We start from the raw sequence: 17,966 nt of genomic DNA on the forward strand, positions 1-17,966 counted from the left end.
ACAGGAAGAGTCCAGAGTGATGTTTTCTGTTTAGCTGGAGCCCTGCCAGGCCCTCAGACCTAAAGCCCTGCCCTCAGTCGTGTGTGTCCATGCGCGCACACGCACATACACACACGCACATACACACACACACATACACACACACGTAATCATGTCTTTGTGGGGACTCTCCATTAATTTTTTATGGGGAAAACACTAATCCCCTACTCAGCCCTAACCTTAACCACAAGTACCCAAACAAAATACGAGATTTTTGGCATTTTTACTTTTTTTTTTTTTTTTTTTGCATTCACAGATCCTGAAAAATGGTCCTCAAAACGTCAAAATAACAGGTTTTTATTACGAGGGGAATATTTGGTCCCCACAATGTTATATAAACTTAATACGCACACACACACACGCGCATGTGCACCTTTCCAGGCTTACCTCCCTGTCTCCAATATCCAGACCTTACTTGTATAACAGTCTGGGTTCTGGCTCACAACATGCAGACTCCAGACAAACTGGTTTGGGTGAAACGCACCTTTATGCACCGTTCACATCTCATAGGACATGACTGGTTGGCCATCCAGTGCTCGGTTTCTCCCAGTTTCCTAGCCTAACCACAACATGAGAGGTCTGTGACTCTAGTGAGCTGCTTTCTCACTATGCCTGTGTGGATGTTCTCTAAAAATACCCTATCATGGAGTGCGAGACAGCGGTAATCTTTGAGTGAAGCACTTTGATTTGTTGTTTCATATCAAGCCATATGTCAGTCCTGTCTTCCTTTCTGTGTAGGATCAAGGGAAGTCTTATTATTGTCAACAAAGAGAACGCCTTTGTTTCCCTATTAAAAACTACACAGGAGGTACAGCAAACCTTGTTATGTTTGGAAGAACCTCGTTGTGTCTGTTCCTCCTTGAATGATTTTCAGAGGATTTAACATCTTTGTATTCCATGTATGAATACAAGTAATTTTAATGTCTAATATGAATGAAACCTCCAGAAGCTGAAATTGTAACGGACCCTTCTGAAAATGCGTTCAAACTGCTGCTACTTTTTAAACTGGGATAATTAGCCGGGCAAAATGTCCCCCGAATTTCTCCTGAAAGTGAGTGAGAGAGAGGGAGATGGTTTGTTTACTGTTTCCATAGAAAGTCCTCATAAAAACGTACTTGACCACTTGTGAATAGACCAATTCACGAAGTACATCCCCGTCTCCGGTTAGTAATTGTGACTTACCAGTCTGCTAACCCTTTCTCATTACCGGTTTAGTCAGCGCGAAAGCCAGCGATGTCCTTATCTGCGGTGTAGGGTGTCCGCAGAATGCCCTCATTTTCTATCTCATGAAAGAACCTACCTGTATGTCACTCCCAAATCTTTGCGAATGAACCGAGGCTTGATTATATGGAACATCTGTATGAAAGTGTGCTGGAATTCAGTGTCTTGGTGGCGACCTCATCATGGACAGGGTCACGATTGCACACCTTTCTGAAGCTGGACACCCAAGCTGACAGGATCCCCTTCCTCCAGACAAACATCCAGGGTTCACTGGGGGAGGCAGGTTGGAGCTGGGGGGAGATTGAGCGATTTGCATTATTTGCATTATTGCGATTTGATATCTTGTGTCATCTTTGTGCAAACAATCAAATCTGGCAAACCAAATACCTCTGATGTCATTTTGCTTGAATAATTGTAATGTTGAGGATCACCCTTAAGGAGGGTCTCAGGCTTGGTTTCGTGCCATTGATCATGCAGGATTCTGACGTGGGCTTAGATCTTGCTGCACAGCGGAGGTAGCTCACGCGCCTCAGCCAGTGAGGGCTGATGGTCAGTGACAGGTCCTTGCTCTGGATCTGCTCCACCTGGAACTGGTGTGGGTGGTTTTGGCTCTGAAAGGCTGTTAATTAGTTCCTTTTTATCATCCCTGGGAGGGTAATAAAATGGTTGTGGCAGGGGTCTGCTTTAGCTTCTCCTGTAAAAGTGCACGCGGCCCAACAAACATATCAGAGCTCTTAGGGCTGCAGCAGCAAAGGCTGTGCAAGATCCCATGGCCCAGTGTTTCCCAACTTTTTTTGCTCCCTGCCAGTCTCTACATTTTTGCTCCCTCAATGTGGACTGTCTGCAGGTCCCCGAAAGACTGGATTGGGAAACACTGACATAGCCATAGGGTCACCTTGGAGCCCAGAACCATTCCGTCTTGTTACTATGTTTACTAGAAAGCTCTTTAGCTGGTTCTTTTTAATGATTTAAAAACATTACGCCAGTTTTCAGTTTTGCCCGTCAGTGAAAATGTGCTGAAAGCTCAGCATTGATTTTGCTATTTATTCAACTCCTTATGGGTTCGATCAGATACTGTTGGGCCAACAGAACAGTGGTGCTGTTGTGTGCTGGCGCCTGGACGGCATGTGGCTCCTCCATCAGGTCCTCACATGCTTGTTTCTGACGTTAAAAGTGGCACATGGGTGATCACTGCCTTAATCACTGGTCTCCACTGTGGTTTCAAAGTGCTGCCTGGACTCCACTCACCAAATTCAAGCATTACCTCTCTGCAGCTATGGACGCAGAAGTGCTCGATGATCTCAAATGCAGCTCCTCAGAGTTGAGGGTGGGTCGTACAGTCGGTTCTCGCTTTCAAGTTACAGAAAACGTAACCGTAACCAAAAATACAATATCAAATAAGTGTAACCGGTAACAGACCTCCATCAGTTTTAGCGGGATGGGCTCTCGGCCATTTCCTGTTGTTCAGCCTTTTGGGTCAAAGGTCGTGACTTTTTCCCCATCTGCACATGTGGGCTCGACGCAGTGGGAATGTGTGCTGAGAATTACACGTCTGGTCCTAAGGAGAAGCTTTAAAGAAAAAACATGCACTTAATTCAAGCTGTATATCTCTAAAGTAGCCATTTAGTGTCAAATAGTCTTAAATATGACACCCCTCCCCCCAAATTAAAACTTTTTAGATTTAATTGTTATAAACGTTTGATTTTATTTTCAAGCGAGAGATTAGTCATGAATTTGAACAATTTTGACATTAGTCTGCGTTTTTAGAAATCAGCACAGTAAGTGAACCACCAATTTAAGTGCTGCACATCATAGATAATCCCAGCATCACCTTGAAGCAGTTACTCCTGTTTTTGAGACTTTCACAGATGCAGTCTGTCCCTTTAATTTCTCTCATTCCAACAGCGCTTTAAATTACCTGGTAATTTGCATTAGTTGGTGAGCAGAACATGGAAGAACATGGACATTGCTTCCCACGTATGTCTGCTACGTAAAAGAGCAGGAACACCCATGGCGGATTCCACAGTCTGACGAGGATGGAAGCCTGAGTTAGACTTTTGATATGTGCACATCAGTAACGTGTGCTCTTGCGTGTTTGCGTGTTCCTTTGCTGTACTGGGTTAGGATGTATTTCGGGGCAAATCATCGAAGCCGTTCAGGCCGACAGAATTCCCTTCTGTCTTTTTGATGTCCCTAGCGGTTAGACCAGGAACTGAGCTTGAACTTTCTGTTCACAGTTTCATACGTGGAATTAGATTCCGTGGGAAGAAATAGTTTTGGTAGCGAGTGTGAGTTCCAACTGACACATTAATGGCAGAGAATCCAGGGAAACGAGAAAGACGGACTTATCAGAGGCACGTTACGTTCTGCTTGGCCATTAATCTGTGCCGGGAGTGAAGGATGGTCGGATATCGACACGTTAGCAGGATTGTTTAACCACGTGGAACAGAAGCCGTTAGTTGCTCCCGATTTGCCTGAGCAGGGTTGCAGAACTGGCCTGATTTGGTTTCCAGATTCTGACTAGGAAAAACCCAAATGTTTTGTTTTTAATAATGGATAATCTTATTTATAGGAGTATATTTTTTGCCTAAAATGCTCATCCTCCTTCCATCTGTGACATTTTTATAAATGTTTAACTTCATACCAGTTTTAATTGTGCTGCGGAAATCTAGCCTGTATCAGATGTGCATTTTACAGACTCACCTCTGTTTTTAGTCTGAAAATCCCTGAATACAAAATTCTGGTTTTAAATAGAGATCAGATTTCCACGACGTATGCAGGTTTCTTGCTAGGGGTAGCTGGAGGGCTGACGCTGTTTTAATGGTACCTGCAGATATTGGTCAGTCGGCAATCCCTCCATCACTGGACGCTGCCTTTCCGTCCGGGCAGACCTGCATTTACCGATGCTGTGGGAGATAAAGGCTGTCTTTCCTCTGGGCCGACGGCCCTCGTGTCCTGTCCTTATAGCCCTTCAATTGAAAGGTGACGACCTTGGCACGGATATAGCACGTGCAGTGTGAATGGGGCTTTAAACAATGGCGTGATGAGATGGCCAGATGCTGATTAGGCGCAGAGGGGATTTTGCAGGCCTCAGTACTATTGTCTAAAACGAAGTTCTTGTTCGGACACTGCTGGTTTTGGTGATGGCTTTGGGATCAGATAATTGGTGAGTAAGTAGACCTAATTGCTAGTCATTGAGTCCCGAGGACCGAGTCACTAATGGGCTAATATGGGGGTATCGAGTTCCGCTCCTTGCGCCTCTCGAACCTCAGTGTGCCGTTTGCGTTGATACTCTGCTTTCTTTAATCAGACACCATCACTCAGGCCTCACTGCATTTGTGGAAATTCCAGAGATGGGGGCAGGCTGTTATTATAAAAAAAAAAAAAAAACTTGGGTTGTGGAGGGGATTTGAGTGTGTGATAGAGGCAGGAAACCTCGTCCTGTTTTCACAAAGGGGGAGGGGACACTTTGAGGGAGAATATCAATTAAATAATTATACCTGGTTAGCACGTCGTCTCTGTTTTATGACCCATAAGTGTTTGGATTGAATCCTGCTAGTGTGCGCTGTTACTGCAGCCCCTCCCAAAAGGCAGTGCAGGATTTTCGTGTGATTAGGGAAGGGTTTAGGGCTTGCTAGGTGTTATTAAATAGACTCTGGGTAGGTAAGTTGAAAGCCACCCCTGGGATGAGTTTTAAATGTAATTAAAAACTGTGTTGATCAGGTTCTCTTCCAGGTTCTGTGAGTCTGGTGTGTGAGGACAGTTATGTCTTTGACGCGCCTTTAATAAAGGAACCTGCAGGCAGGATGCAGCCAGTTCCAGGAATGAAATCGCAGTGTCTCCCCCCTCCCTGGGGTCTCCTGCATGCTGTCTTTTGTGTGTCTCATTCTTTCTCTCTCCCCCGTCGCCTCGCTCTCGATTTTTCATGCATAAGAGTCTCTATGGAGACTAGTCTCCCGCTGGGTGGCTGCTCGTGAAATGGAGACATATAGAGAGATGTAACAGCAGTGGATTCCCAATAAAGGGTCCTCGGGTTGGGTGGGGGGTGGCATGTGTACTGTGTCACAAAAGGCAGGTTTTTTTTGGGGGGGTTTCGGGTTTTCGGCGTGTGAAACCTTACCCCATGCTCTTCCAGCGGCACACTGACCCCTAGGAACGCCGCCCCTGTTTCTCAGCTAGAATATTGCCGTGCTGTTTATTGGTCCAAGTCAGACTCAAGCCTGAAGTCTCTGAAGTGTTTAACGGGACGTGGGCGTCCCCCAGTGACCTTTGCCCTCCCGGACGTCAGCGGATCGACCTTCAGAGAGTCTGGTGCCCAGGCTCTGAGGCTCTGTGTGTGGCCCTCAGGTAGAAGGCCAGACATCTGGAAGCTGCTTAGGGACCCAGACGTGGCTGCAGTTCTGGATCGCCGGCCTGGAATGCTGGACTTGAATCCGGGCTATTTAGGGTGCGTCGGAGCTCCGGGCAGGCGAATGAAAAACGGACAGCTGGCTCCCAGACTTTGGCAGCTTGGCCGTAGCGGAAAGCGGGCAGTGTTTCCGGGTGCCCAGTTGTGGTGCATCACCAACCATGCAGACAGAGGTGGACAGTTCAGGTCCAGAAAGTAAAAATCCAGACCGATATTTTGTTTCAGCCAACCAGCTGAGTCTAAACAGTCGCATTTAACTGGTTGGCTGAAACAAAATCTTGGTTTGGATTTTTACTTTCTGGACCCAAACTGTCTACCTCAGCACGCAAGTCAGATGACAGTTGGCTTTGTCATTGGCTCCAGTCGTTCGTCCCGTCTGCGCAATTCTGTTAGTAGTTATGGTTTATCTTAATGTTTACACCCCTCCATAAACAAGTATTTTTTGATGCGTTTAAGTCCCGTTTGCGCTGATATTCACGATATAAGTCTAAAGGTGTATTTTTTTTTTTCCTGTAGGTTAACTCCTGGTAAAAATCCCTCCATGTTTACATCAGGCATTCTAGACCTTCTTTATTGCTTGGACCCCATCACCGAAATAATGAAATGGAAATGTCTGATTTCTCCTGGGGCCGGAACCACAGGCACCGTTAATACTGCTCTGGGCCGTTACCTGCATTCATTGTCGAAAGAGACGCTACATGTCAGAGGTTTAGTGAAAGCGAAGGTGTTAGTTTTCGGTAGGCCCCCGATGCGTCTCTGCGGACTGCCAGTTGACCCCAGGGCGATGGTGTGCATTGCGACTCTGCTGTATTACAGGTGATCTGTAGCACACTGATGTCATTGCTGCCGTCTCTCGGTAATGAGCTGGGATTCAGGCGGGTTCGGTTAAAGGCCCCGTCAGAGCGTCACTGCGTCGTTCCTCGTGCGTCTGCCCCCCGATCGGATTATTCTTATCAAATGACCTGTTTGTGCCGCCCTATTAATGCAATAGGCTTTTAAAAGGTGTTCAAATGCAAATCACTCCTTGTGGGTCTTATGACCGTTTTTGGGGAGTGGCGTTTTAGGTGCTCAGTGATGCAGTGGAGTCTGTCGTGGGTCTGTTTAAGTGCAGTTACATTGAGGGTTTTTTCTGGGTGCTTTTGCTGACAGCTAATGATGAGTTACATTTAATATCCGTCCTTTTACCTGCAAAGGGCGTCTCGAGCCAATGGCAGCTATTTATTTTTAAACGAGGATCATTATGTCTTCATAATTATTACTGTGATAAACTAGAAATTTGAAATAACAATGCAGAAACAAGACGTCAGAATCTGTACACATCATATACACACACCTTCAGACTATAATAGAACTTGAAAATTGTACTAATTAGCCTGGTGTTCTTGTTCCTTGCACTGTGTAGTAGGGGTGTAACAATACATCGATATTGTATCGTAACGCGAGGAAAGCTGTGATTACACCCCTACTGTGTAGTGTACCATCTTTCGTATGAATGTGATATTTTGTTAAGCCAGCTAGTCGTCATTTTTACATTAAAAATGTGAAGATGTACACTTGGATCATGCACAGTGAATTCCAATCTGTGAAGCTGCTCACATTTTGAATCCTAGTAGTTACTGTACTTTTTTCGTTTATAATTATCCCGCTTTGAATGTGTCGGGACCCCAGCGGCGCGCACTCTGCCTGCTGTGAAGAGACGGCCTTTCTCCTTCATCTCCAAAATCCCTTCCTTTTGTTGTCTACCTGATTGATTTATTTGTTTGCTTGTTTTTGAGCAAATAGTGGTAAATCGAAACTAGATTCAGTGTTGGGACATACTGGCTGAGCGAGAGACCCCAACCCCCCCGACACACACACCGGCAATTTATCATCAACCCCTTTTGTGGGGGGTTTTCAGAAGCATGGCCACACCGTGGTGCGCGGGGCAGGGCTTTGGCGCCCCCATGAATAGGAGTAACCATGGCCCCTATGGTGCTATGTGACCGCTGGAGGAGAAGACACCAGGCCTCCGACGAAGGGGGGGGGCAGAGATTAAATAGGGGGGAGGAGTGGAGGTGGCCTGCGTCTCGCTATCGGTCAGGCCCATGAGGTGATGTGGTGCCCGGTTAGTAGCTGGCCCCTCTTTGGGCCCCATAACAAAGGGGGGGGGGGAGGCAGCCTCCATTTTTCTTGTTGCCAGGCAACAATGGTGGCTGGAATGCTGCTAGGTGTGTGAATCTCTTCCCTTCCCTCTCGCTCCCTTTCTCTCTGTTTCTGGTCGACAAACTTTATCAGAATAATGTGAGCAATCAGTACTGGTGAATCATTACCGTCGACGTGTGCCGCTTACTAATAATAGCGACCATACAACACAAAACTCAATTACATGTTTAAATGCAGTATAAAACCATTCTTACATTCATGCACCCTTTGCGCTCAGTTGTCCTCCCGTGACACTTCCGACACCCGGCGCTCCCATAAGGGTGATAAAACGCCAGCTTGCGTCCCAGTTCTGCGTCGGCTAGTCTGTCGTCTCGGAGGGGGGGGCCGCAGTGTCTCTGAGGCCAGTGTCTCCTCACCTCCAAACGCGGATGGTTAGCATTTGGCTCCAGCTGTTCGGCTGATGTAACAAACGTGTAAAGTAATCTCTCAGAGGAGAATCATCATTCCACGCTTGGCTGTGCTGTCACAAAATGACCAGAATGGTAATTGATTTGATTAACACAGTAATAGTGAATGCTGAAAGTCTTTTTGAGGATTTACTCCTGAGTAATACATCCTCATCTCTACAGATGGTGAGTGAGTAGAGGACAAGGTGTGTGTGTGTGTGTCTGTCTGTGTGGTCCAGATATATATTACATTGTGGGGACCAAATGTGTCATTTTGAGTTTTGCTCATAGAAATGAATGGACGGTCCCTACAAACATACGAGTGCAGGTCTGTGTGTGTGTGAGAGAGATATACATGCGGCTTTTCAGCATTTTAACAATTTCATTCATTTCTTACTGGCTTTATTCAAAAGCCCTGGAGTTGAACCCCACCCCCGGATCATGTGAGTGGTATATTTGTGCCGTCCCAGCGCTAGTTCCGGTGCCGCATTCGGCCATGGTTTCGGGGTGCCATTGCGCAGTCCGCCGTGTTAATCCGTGCCGTGTCCCCCCCCCCCTTTTCTTCCTGCAGATATTTGCCGTGGCGCAGTCACCAGCCCCGGGGGACGACTTGTACCTGGACGACCAGCAGTCGGGAGACTATCCCGTAGATGACGATGACTTCACGTCTGGCTCCGGCTCAGGTGCCTCTTTCATGCCTCTTTCTACTTTTAACAGTTAATCTTGGGGCTGTAATTATGAATATTGCGGTAGATTCCAAAACTGAGCCATAAAAAACACAACATTGCAGCGTGAGGATCATTTTATAGCACGGTGGGGGGATTCCCCGGCCTCCCCTCCCCCGAGCGAAGCTGCTTTCTACACGTACTCATCACTATCGCTCCTGATGCCCTTCCCTGGCACGTCTTTGTTCCGCTTACCTGTTCAGGCCTTGTGTTTTCGTAACGAAGCTGTTCCGGTTACACTTGGCGTTTTTCTGCTGTGATCCTGATGTTTTTATTGTGCTGCATTGAGTCGAGTTTGAATCCTGAAGTGCACGAGGTGGCCAGAACAAGCCGTTTCTGCTCGGTGTGCCCGGCCTTGTCACCTGTCACGAAGCATGGCCCCCCCCCTCCCCCCAAGCTCTCGCTGAGGGGCAGAGCGACGCTCTATTATTAATGACCCGCTGTCCACCTTGCTGCTTCCTTTTAACCACTCCCCAGAAGGCTCAGCGGGCTGCCTCGGGCCTGGATCCCCATCGCGGACCCTCCCTCTCGCTGCCCGCTCCCTGTGGCTATCTGTGTTAAGGCAGTGGTTGCCAGTGTGGCAGAGTCTAATCCCCCTAAATGACTGGATTTAAACAGTTAAACATCTACACTGGAAATAGGCGATGGGACTTTTTTGGTATTCATAAGCAAGGATACCAGCCAGTACGACGACTAACAGTGGGTTAAAAGCCATCTTGTCCAATCAAGATATTTATCATGTATCTATATGGAACCCATACATTGAGGTTGCCAGTTAGAGTACCAGCGTTTTTAAAGATCCTGTTTTTGTTTAGGCACCGGGGAAGTGACAGTGGAGGAGTCTGAGAAGACGCGCCTGATCCCTGTTCTGAAGGCCCTGCCCACCCAGGACTCCACAAAGGATTCCACGCCCAGAGCAGACGTGGCCACCTCCAGAGAGGCACCCAGAAACCCCGTGAGGACCGAGGTCAGAACCCCCCCGAGTCTCCTAATGCCCCTTGCTGTGCCGGGGAGCGCTGAGCTCTGAAAGATCTGTAAATACGGAAATCCCAGCCCCAGTCTCGCTCCTCTTCTCCTCCAACAGCTGCAAGTCATAAATGTTTTAATTACATGCAAACTGGAATGTTTTTAAATGTGTCCAAATTAATGTAAATTGTGTAGAATTTAAGATGACAGTGTTTAAAAGAAGACGAGCTGTGTTGGGGGTTTATTTTTCTCTGAGCCCCACTGCTTCCGCTGACCCCTCCCCCCACAGCCCCCAGCGCTGGTGACGGATGAGCCCAAGAACAATGTCAGGACTCACCCCTCCCGCTCGCCCGGGGGCCCTTTCGAAGTGCGAACCGAAAGCCTCTTCCAGCGGACTGAGGTGCTGGCGGGTAAGCTTGAGAACAGTCAGTCCCGCTCATGCTGGGTTTGTTAGTCACTTTTTTATGTTTGCAGAAGCCTGCAAATGTTTTGTATTGTCTGCTGTGTGTCTAATTGTAATCAGAGGCACTGGGAGGATTGTGTGCATTTGAACTGGGCTCCTGCATGCATTTGGCCGGGTGGTTTTTGGGCTTTTTGGATTTTTTGGGTTTGTTATATTCACCCTTTAATTTCGCTCTTCAAGTTACCCTCGGTGATTTTCCGCTGTAATCTTGCTGCGCACTGGGTCATTTTTATTGTGCTGTAGTGAGCAATTTCTTATGTATCTTTTAGACTTCACAGTTGCCTATTTGCATACGTGTTTTATTTTTCCTCACTTTAAAATGCATGTTTCTCTAAGAGTCTCTTAATCCCAAAATAACAATTTGTAGAAAGTGAGCTGGCTGTAGACGGGTGTAAGTAGAGCCTGGGGCTAAATAAAAACAGCCGTTCCCCAATTTAAGTCAGTAGTGCAAAGTATCACGTCTTCGGTCACATGACACTGCAGAGAGAGCAAGGGGGCGTGGCCAAATGCCAAACTGGCAGCTCGACTATATGTAACAGTTAGTTGTAATTAGATATTTATCTGGTTAATTGTCTTTGTGGGCGATAGACTGTAGTGGTATTCAGAAGGGCAAAACCTTAGCGTTCATTAATTTGCAGTATTTACTGCTGTTACAGTACAGTTACAGTGGGAAGTGATGTTGCATGAACTTCTCCTGACCAACAACCCCCCCGCCCCTCCTTTTGTGTGCCTGCAGCCGTTATTGCTGGCGGGGTCATCGGCTTCCTATTTGCCATCTTCCTCATCCTCCTCTTGGTGTACCGCATGAGGAAGAAGGACGAAGGGAGTTACGACCTGGGGGAGCGCAAGCCCTCTGGAGCAGCCTACCAGAAAGCCCCCACCAAGGAATTCTACGCATAACACCGCTCAAAGATCAACAGTAACCCCTCTGAAAAAATAATAATCACGAGCAGGAGATCGACATTCTGGTGTTGGCAGTGACGAACTCGTTCAAATAAGGTGAAATTATCGGGGAAATATTACATAAAGGAAAGCTATTACATAGAGTAATGTTACGAAGACTTTTTTTTCGTTTTTTTTAATGCGAAGCCTAACCAGGCTTATTTTAAATCAAATGCTAGTATATTTAAACGTTTTTGTGTAATACAGGAACACAAGAGAGAACACAAGCGAAATTTGTAAAATGGATGAAATCAATCCTTCAAAGAAGCAGTTTTTAGTCACTGACTACTTTTCAGCTATAGCAGTATGTATTTGTAAAGAAATTCTAAAGTGGATATAATTGAATATAATTATTCTGCATCCTATTTTTCTTATTGTCATAGCATGTCTGAAGTTGATTTCAAAGGTTTATTTCATTAATTTATCTGTTTCCAGGTGTTAATTGCCGTTCTGTAGTCGTCACGAAGCTGCCGTGTCTTCACATTAACTTGGATAATGTTCTGCTTTGTCTTTTGTTCCAACCTAGAAGGGTGAACATTTCGCCATTTATTGCCCCCCCCCCCCCCCCCCCCCCCCCCGTTGTTTTATGTTGACGTAGTTGTAGGTCACTATGCAGCACAGCTTATATTTAAAGTGATTAAGACTAGCTGCTGGAGGGCTTGGTTTGGCAGCAGGAAGGGGACCCTTTCTTGCACACAGGTGACTTGCGGGTTTATCTGTGACCGACGTGATTGCGGGCCGCACCGCACACCCCTGCTTCCTCCGCGTGTCTTTGCACGCATCCTGTCCAGCAGGTGGGCGCCTGTCCCACTGTGTCTCTTTAAATTCCCGTCAGATCGGACGGAGCTTCCGCCAGCGGAGTTCTCAGTGACCCCCGTCGACCCCCCAATTCGCGTCGGCATCTGCATTCCGGACGTGTCGTTCGTCGGGAGAATGTTCTCATTTGGCCGTTTCCGCTTCTGGAATCTCGGTAGCTGCCCTACTGGTGGCTCGTGCTAATGATCAGGACGAGGACGAGGACGAGGACCTGGTCCTGCGGAGAGTGTTGGTTTTGCAGCAGGTTTGCCAGTCGCTGCAGAGCGTCACCTGGTGCCACTGAGTGATGCAGTTACCCTCCCGCCTGCCCCGGTGGGAAGGCTTCTTAGGATGATCCATCAAATCCTCCCTCCCAGCTCTCCCTCAGCGCAAAACGGGACAAGCAAGCCCAAAGATGCCCAGTCTCTTATCCTCCCTACATATGTCAGAGGTCATGTATGTGTGTTTTGCTTTTATTTTGTCTGTTTTCAGTCTTATTTTTATTAGACCTGACCATTGAGTCCAACTAGTATATGAAAGAAAAGTGTATAAATATATATTCGCAAATGTTTTTAGCCTTCAAAGTGCCTACCATTCTGAGATGTGCTTGTACCTGAGGGCTGGTAAGCGTGTCACCAACATCATGGAGAGGGTGGAGGTTTCCCTAACAGCACACTTATCTGTAAAGATGACTTTTTTTAGTCTTACAAAAGCAGACAGTATTGTACCTATAATTTCAAACACACTACTGAATAAACATTGTGGCCTAATGCTGGTGTGTCTGCAGTTTATTTGCTGTCGGCTGCTTTTGTCTCTTCTGTTTTAATCCCCCCCCCCCCTTCATATTTTGATTGGCTCCTTTTCTGAGTTCCCATGTTGCTCCTGTCCACCGCAGACATTCAAAGTGTGAGAGTGGTGTCTGTCCCCAGTTCTGCATGGTTTAAGTGTCTATACTGTTCTGTACATACTGAGTTGGAAAAGGGCACCTAAGTGTGTTGAATAAAACAAGAAAATAAAAATAAAAATGAAAACAAATGCATTCATCCAATATGGCCAGTGTTCTGGTAAGTTCTGGTAAGTGCTATTTTTCATTGCTATGGTGCACAAAGTGCAGCATGGAGTATCATCCATCCATCCATCCATCCATCTATTTTCCTGGAGGCTACGGGCCAACACATCGCAGGCCACGCTCACACACCATTCGCTCACACACCATTCGCTCACACATTTGCATCTACGGGCAATTTGGTAACTGACTATCATCTTTTTCCAGATGGATTACATGAGAAGACAGCCTTGCCCGGGAATCATAGACGATATGTCTGGGGCCCTGTGGCTCTGGGTTAGGACGCCGTGTCCGTGAGCGGAAGCTCTCTGGTTTAGATTTCAATTTTGGCAGAAGGATTTCAGCACTGAGTCGGGCCCTTAACCCCAGTTACTCTGGGGAGTGGTTGACCCTCATTTCTCAAGTGTTGCTTTGCATAAAAGCATCTGTTAAATATGTGAGACATAGGTGAATTGGCGAGTCCTTGCTTGCTAGGGTTAGAATCTGGGTACTGCTCAGCGCAGCAATGCTGGATGACATGCTGTGCAGAGAGATCCCACGATGCCTCCCAGGCGTCCTCCATCAGTGCATTTTGCAACATAACTGCCCGAAAGCCAGATTTTTCTTTCAAATTGGTGCCGCGTCTCCATATCAAGCCTTCAACATAACGTTTGATTTGCAAAACAACCCTTTTTTTGTTAAAAGGTCTCAATGCTTCTCTGAAAGCCAAAATAAAGTCTGGATCCTGTGTTTGTGTTCCTGCAGTGGAACTGTTCCTCTCGGCTGTTTAACGGGGAAACTTCAGCTGCGCGCGGGCAACAAAAATCAGCGAACCCTCGACTCGGTGCGCCAGGCCTGAAGAGCAGCCTTCAATAAAATTTTGATTAATGTGAAATCAGAAATTTATGCAGCCTCAAATGGCAAGATTTTCACAAGTGAGCCTGAAAAAATAAGATTTTCTTTTTGCTCAGTGAGTTTGAAAAAATGCAATAAAATGACTTAAGTAATGTAGTAAATCTTTCCATGTGACTTTATCCAATAATCTAACAAAACATTAATTATGACCATTAATTATTTTTTCTCCCAGTGTGAGCACTAAATCTATGCATCACTATGGAGGTTGTATGTAAAGGTCTAATATATAACACCCTGTTAAGAGCAAGTAGCCTAATTATTTTTAAAAGACCAATTTCTCTTGAATGTTCCTATGGAATCATGGGAGGGATTTTGCCACATGTTTTTCGTTTTGACGTCATCTTTAATTATGGGTAATTAAACGTGGTGGGAGGCAAGAAATTTGTCTCCAAGCCGCCCGTTTGTGTGCACAGGAAAAATGTCTGTGTACAAGTATTCAGATGAAATGCATGAATATTACAGTGATTATTTCTAGCTCCGAGCACAATGCAAGTTCTGTGCATGACTTTATCTTTGTCTAGCTATCCTCCATTGGTTTTTGTTGGCATCGCATTCTAGAATAAGCTCGTCTTGCAGATCATGTTCCTTTATGTGCCAGGTTTTCATATTAATTATGGGACTCTTATGATGGATTTATTCTGTGCTCTGCCAGCAGCCCGGTCCATCTGCAGCGAGGTGCGTGATGTCTGCCCCTTCACGCAGCCACGTGGCTCTCTGCATCGTCTGGCCTCCTCTTGTAGGGGAGGGACAGGGTGGGTCGCGGCTTAGGAACACGAGACATGGGGCGTCTATCTCCGAGATGGTATTAATTCAATAGAGGGACCATCTGCTGTCAAACAGAACCACATCACGTGGAAATTTCAGGAAAATAAACACTCTGTGATGCCCGTTAATGACTCAGGACTGCAAAGTCAGACCGTGCTTCCATCCTAAACACGTAGCCGCTTTCTCCGGGAGGCTGATTCTGCGGGCAGCTCATGTTTACTAAACCCCTTAAAGACAAATAGCACACTGGAATATAAAGTCATTGCTTTACAGTGAGGTGTTTCAGCTTTCATATGAGGGTGCATGCATGTGGAGTTTAATAACTTATATTTCCTTATATAAACCATATGGGGGGGGGGGGGGGGAAACGATGAAGGCTGAACCGTGTCAGATACGGTCTGCAGACGCTTCACATCTCTGGTAGGAAGCAATCTCTGGAAAGGTACACATATCAAAGCATAGTGCCTTCAATCTAGGTGTTAAAGCCCCTGTTTACCAGTCAAACTGGCATCCATTCATTGAAAATATGTTTCGTGAAACACTGTCAGCACCGAAATCACTTTTCCTGGGTTTTCTCCCTGCGTTTTATCCCCTCTTTTCCCACCTGTCAGTATCATTCGCAAATGTTGGGAATGTAAACATTCACAAATTTTGTGCATGGAAGGAAACCATGTTACTGCTTATTGCATTTGATGTGCTCAGACGTCTCTCTCACACAGTTGATACTGTTGCGTGGGTAATTCGATATATTTTGGTCTTCCTGTTTTGTATTCCGAATCCTCTTGAACACTGTCTGTACTGGACCTTTCAGTGTCCAGTGCAAGGTAAAAACCACTGGATCCAAAACCCAACCTTTGGACAAGAAATATTTAATAATCATTTAATAAAAATGTATCCTTTTCATTTCCCGTCATGTTTGTCCTCTTCTGTTAAGTAGCGATTTGATTGCTTGTTTGTTAATGACAGTTCCTTCATTATTCAGTTTGAAGTTCCTCGTTGATGAGCATCAAATTGTGATTGAAAAAAAAACTTAGCCTTAAATTAATTTCAATTAAAAATACTTTACTTGAATAGTCTGAATTGATGGTCTAGCTCATAAGTAAAATTGCTTTGATCTAAAAATTAATTACACACCTATACCCAGACAGCAACCTTAATTTATTGGAATGACAGATTATTCAATTTTAACCTTAATCATTCTTATTCTTGACTCAACAAAGCCTGATTATAATTGCTGTTTTGCTGCTGTGTGGTCCCTTAAATTTGGAAATTATTTTTTTTAAATTCTATTTCTATCATAACTTTGCACAAAGGCTTATGATCTAAAATCACAATCAAGTGCAAATCTGTACAAACTCACCAAAAAGTATTTAAGATGGGGGGGGGGGGGGTTTAATTAGATTTGAGTGTTTGCCACAGTATTTCTTGATTAAAGTTTGTCCTTCAACTTTACATTTGTCTTCCACTCCCACTTTGTTTACTGTCCACTAATTCTAAATAAACTAAATTAAGTTCCCCTACCTCAAATCCAGTTCTTGTCAATAAGAAAAATTAAATGTTAGACTAAGTAGTCAGAAATAAGTCCCCGTGTTTGCACTACTTCACACATGCTGTGGATTAGCTTCTCTGTAGACAGTTACGATACTTAACGGGTCCATATCAGTTATTTTTGTTACTGGGAACCTTCTCTGCCTACAGAAAAGCCCCATTTAGTTTTAGGTTCCCATGGAATGGTTAAAAAAATTGTGGGGAAATCAACCTGAATCCACCCTGGTATCCGCTCAGAAAAAAAATGTACGGAAGTGTTGCTAGATTGTAGGACCTTCCCTGGTGCAGCATGTGGTTTGTGACTGATAACTTTCCTGTGTTATTAAAAGATTACTGTGAAATTGTATGGTTATGATGGGAAAATTGTCGGAGGTGGCCAAAACGAAGCACAGCTGAGGATGTTAACGGTGATGTACATCTTCTGTTCCTCCTTGCGTTTGTGGTGCACAGAAGTGGCATGATTCTCACATTCCTTTCAAAATCAAAAGTTTAATAAGACCCAGCTTTTGTTTTTCTTTCCCCCAACCTGTAATTCACCTTCCTGAATGAATGCATTTCATGTGACATATTAATACAAATCAATCTGCCTCTGCATCTCCAGCCTCCACAAAGGTTAGATGATATTTGCCACTTCTGTTTTTCCTTATTGTAGTTTACCAAGATGCACAGTGAAGTCAGTTTTGTTTCCAGACCGTACATCAGGGACATAGACTTTCTGCAAGGTTACTTTATTATTCCAGTGCTGGTTTTCTCTACTTTTCTCCTTTCCTTCCTGGTTTTTTTTATATCAGTCTAGCTAAGCATAGAAGAGGGGAGTCCTGGTTTTCTTGGCAGGTTGTAATGAAAGCTCTTTGAAGTGTAGGTTGATCTTCCAGGAGTAACATCCCTTTTGAGACGCCAATTCGTGTCAAGGTGTGGCCTCTTGCTAACCATGCATGTACTCTCTCGCTAACTGTACAGTTTCTGAAATGCGGTCCTCGGGCATAGGGGGTGGGGAAGGGAGGGGGGCTAATTCCCCTCAGAGCCCAGGGGGCTGTTCCCACACCATTGTTCCATTCACTCCGAAGAGCACATCCACCAGGGCGGCGCTCTGTTGTCTAAACAAAGCCAGAAGCCACCTAAATAATCACTGGCTCTGTTATATTTCCCTGAAAGAACGATAAAATCCATATAGAGCATTTAAATGCACAGTTAAATATATTTAAAATAAAAAGCTGTAGTTCATACTCGTGGGTAATCATTTTTTGAATAATGATTACTGTTGCACATGCATATAAAAGTTTAAATGATAAAATAATCCTGCTTTTCGCTTCAGGTGGAGTGGCGTAATTTCAACGCTCAGCTGCACCTTGTTGGCTGCAGGCACAGAGGGGTTTATGCACAGCAGTGATGTTATGGCAGGACTTGTACATTCGACCATGTGTCAGAAGAGGATCTATTGTGAAATTACTGCTCTTGAACCCGGTGAAAATTGGCCCCATCTCAAAATGTGACCCGTTACAAACCGCACAAGACTAATTCGTGGTGACTATGTTTGGACTTTGGG

The 17,966-nt window shown here is 45.3% G+C and overlaps 1 protein-coding gene across 1 annotated transcript in view; it reads left to right on the forward strand.

Annotated features, from left to right (window-relative positions):
• Positions 1-12,917, forward strand: part of sdc2 (syndecan 2) — a 30,989-nt gene extending 18,072 nt beyond the window's left edge. Inside the window, exons 2-5 of the mRNA XM_023812036.2 lie at positions 8,828-8,939; positions 9,797-9,948; positions 10,237-10,357; positions 11,147-12,917. Coding sequence (XP_023667804.1) covers positions 8,828-8,939; positions 9,797-9,948; positions 10,237-10,357; positions 11,147-11,310 — 549 coding nt within the window. The 3' untranslated portion in view covers positions 11,311-12,917. The remainder of the gene's footprint in view (positions 1-8,827; positions 8,940-9,796; positions 9,949-10,236; positions 10,358-11,146) is intronic.
• The last annotated feature ends 5,049 nt before the right edge of the window (positions 12,918-17,966 follow it).

The sequence above is a fragment of the Paramormyrops kingsleyae genome, chromosome 23 (assembly GCF_048594095.1).
Source record: "Paramormyrops kingsleyae isolate MSU_618 chromosome 23, PKINGS_0.4, whole genome shotgun sequence".
NCBI lineage: Eukaryota > Metazoa > Chordata > Actinopteri > Osteoglossiformes > Mormyridae > Paramormyrops > Paramormyrops kingsleyae.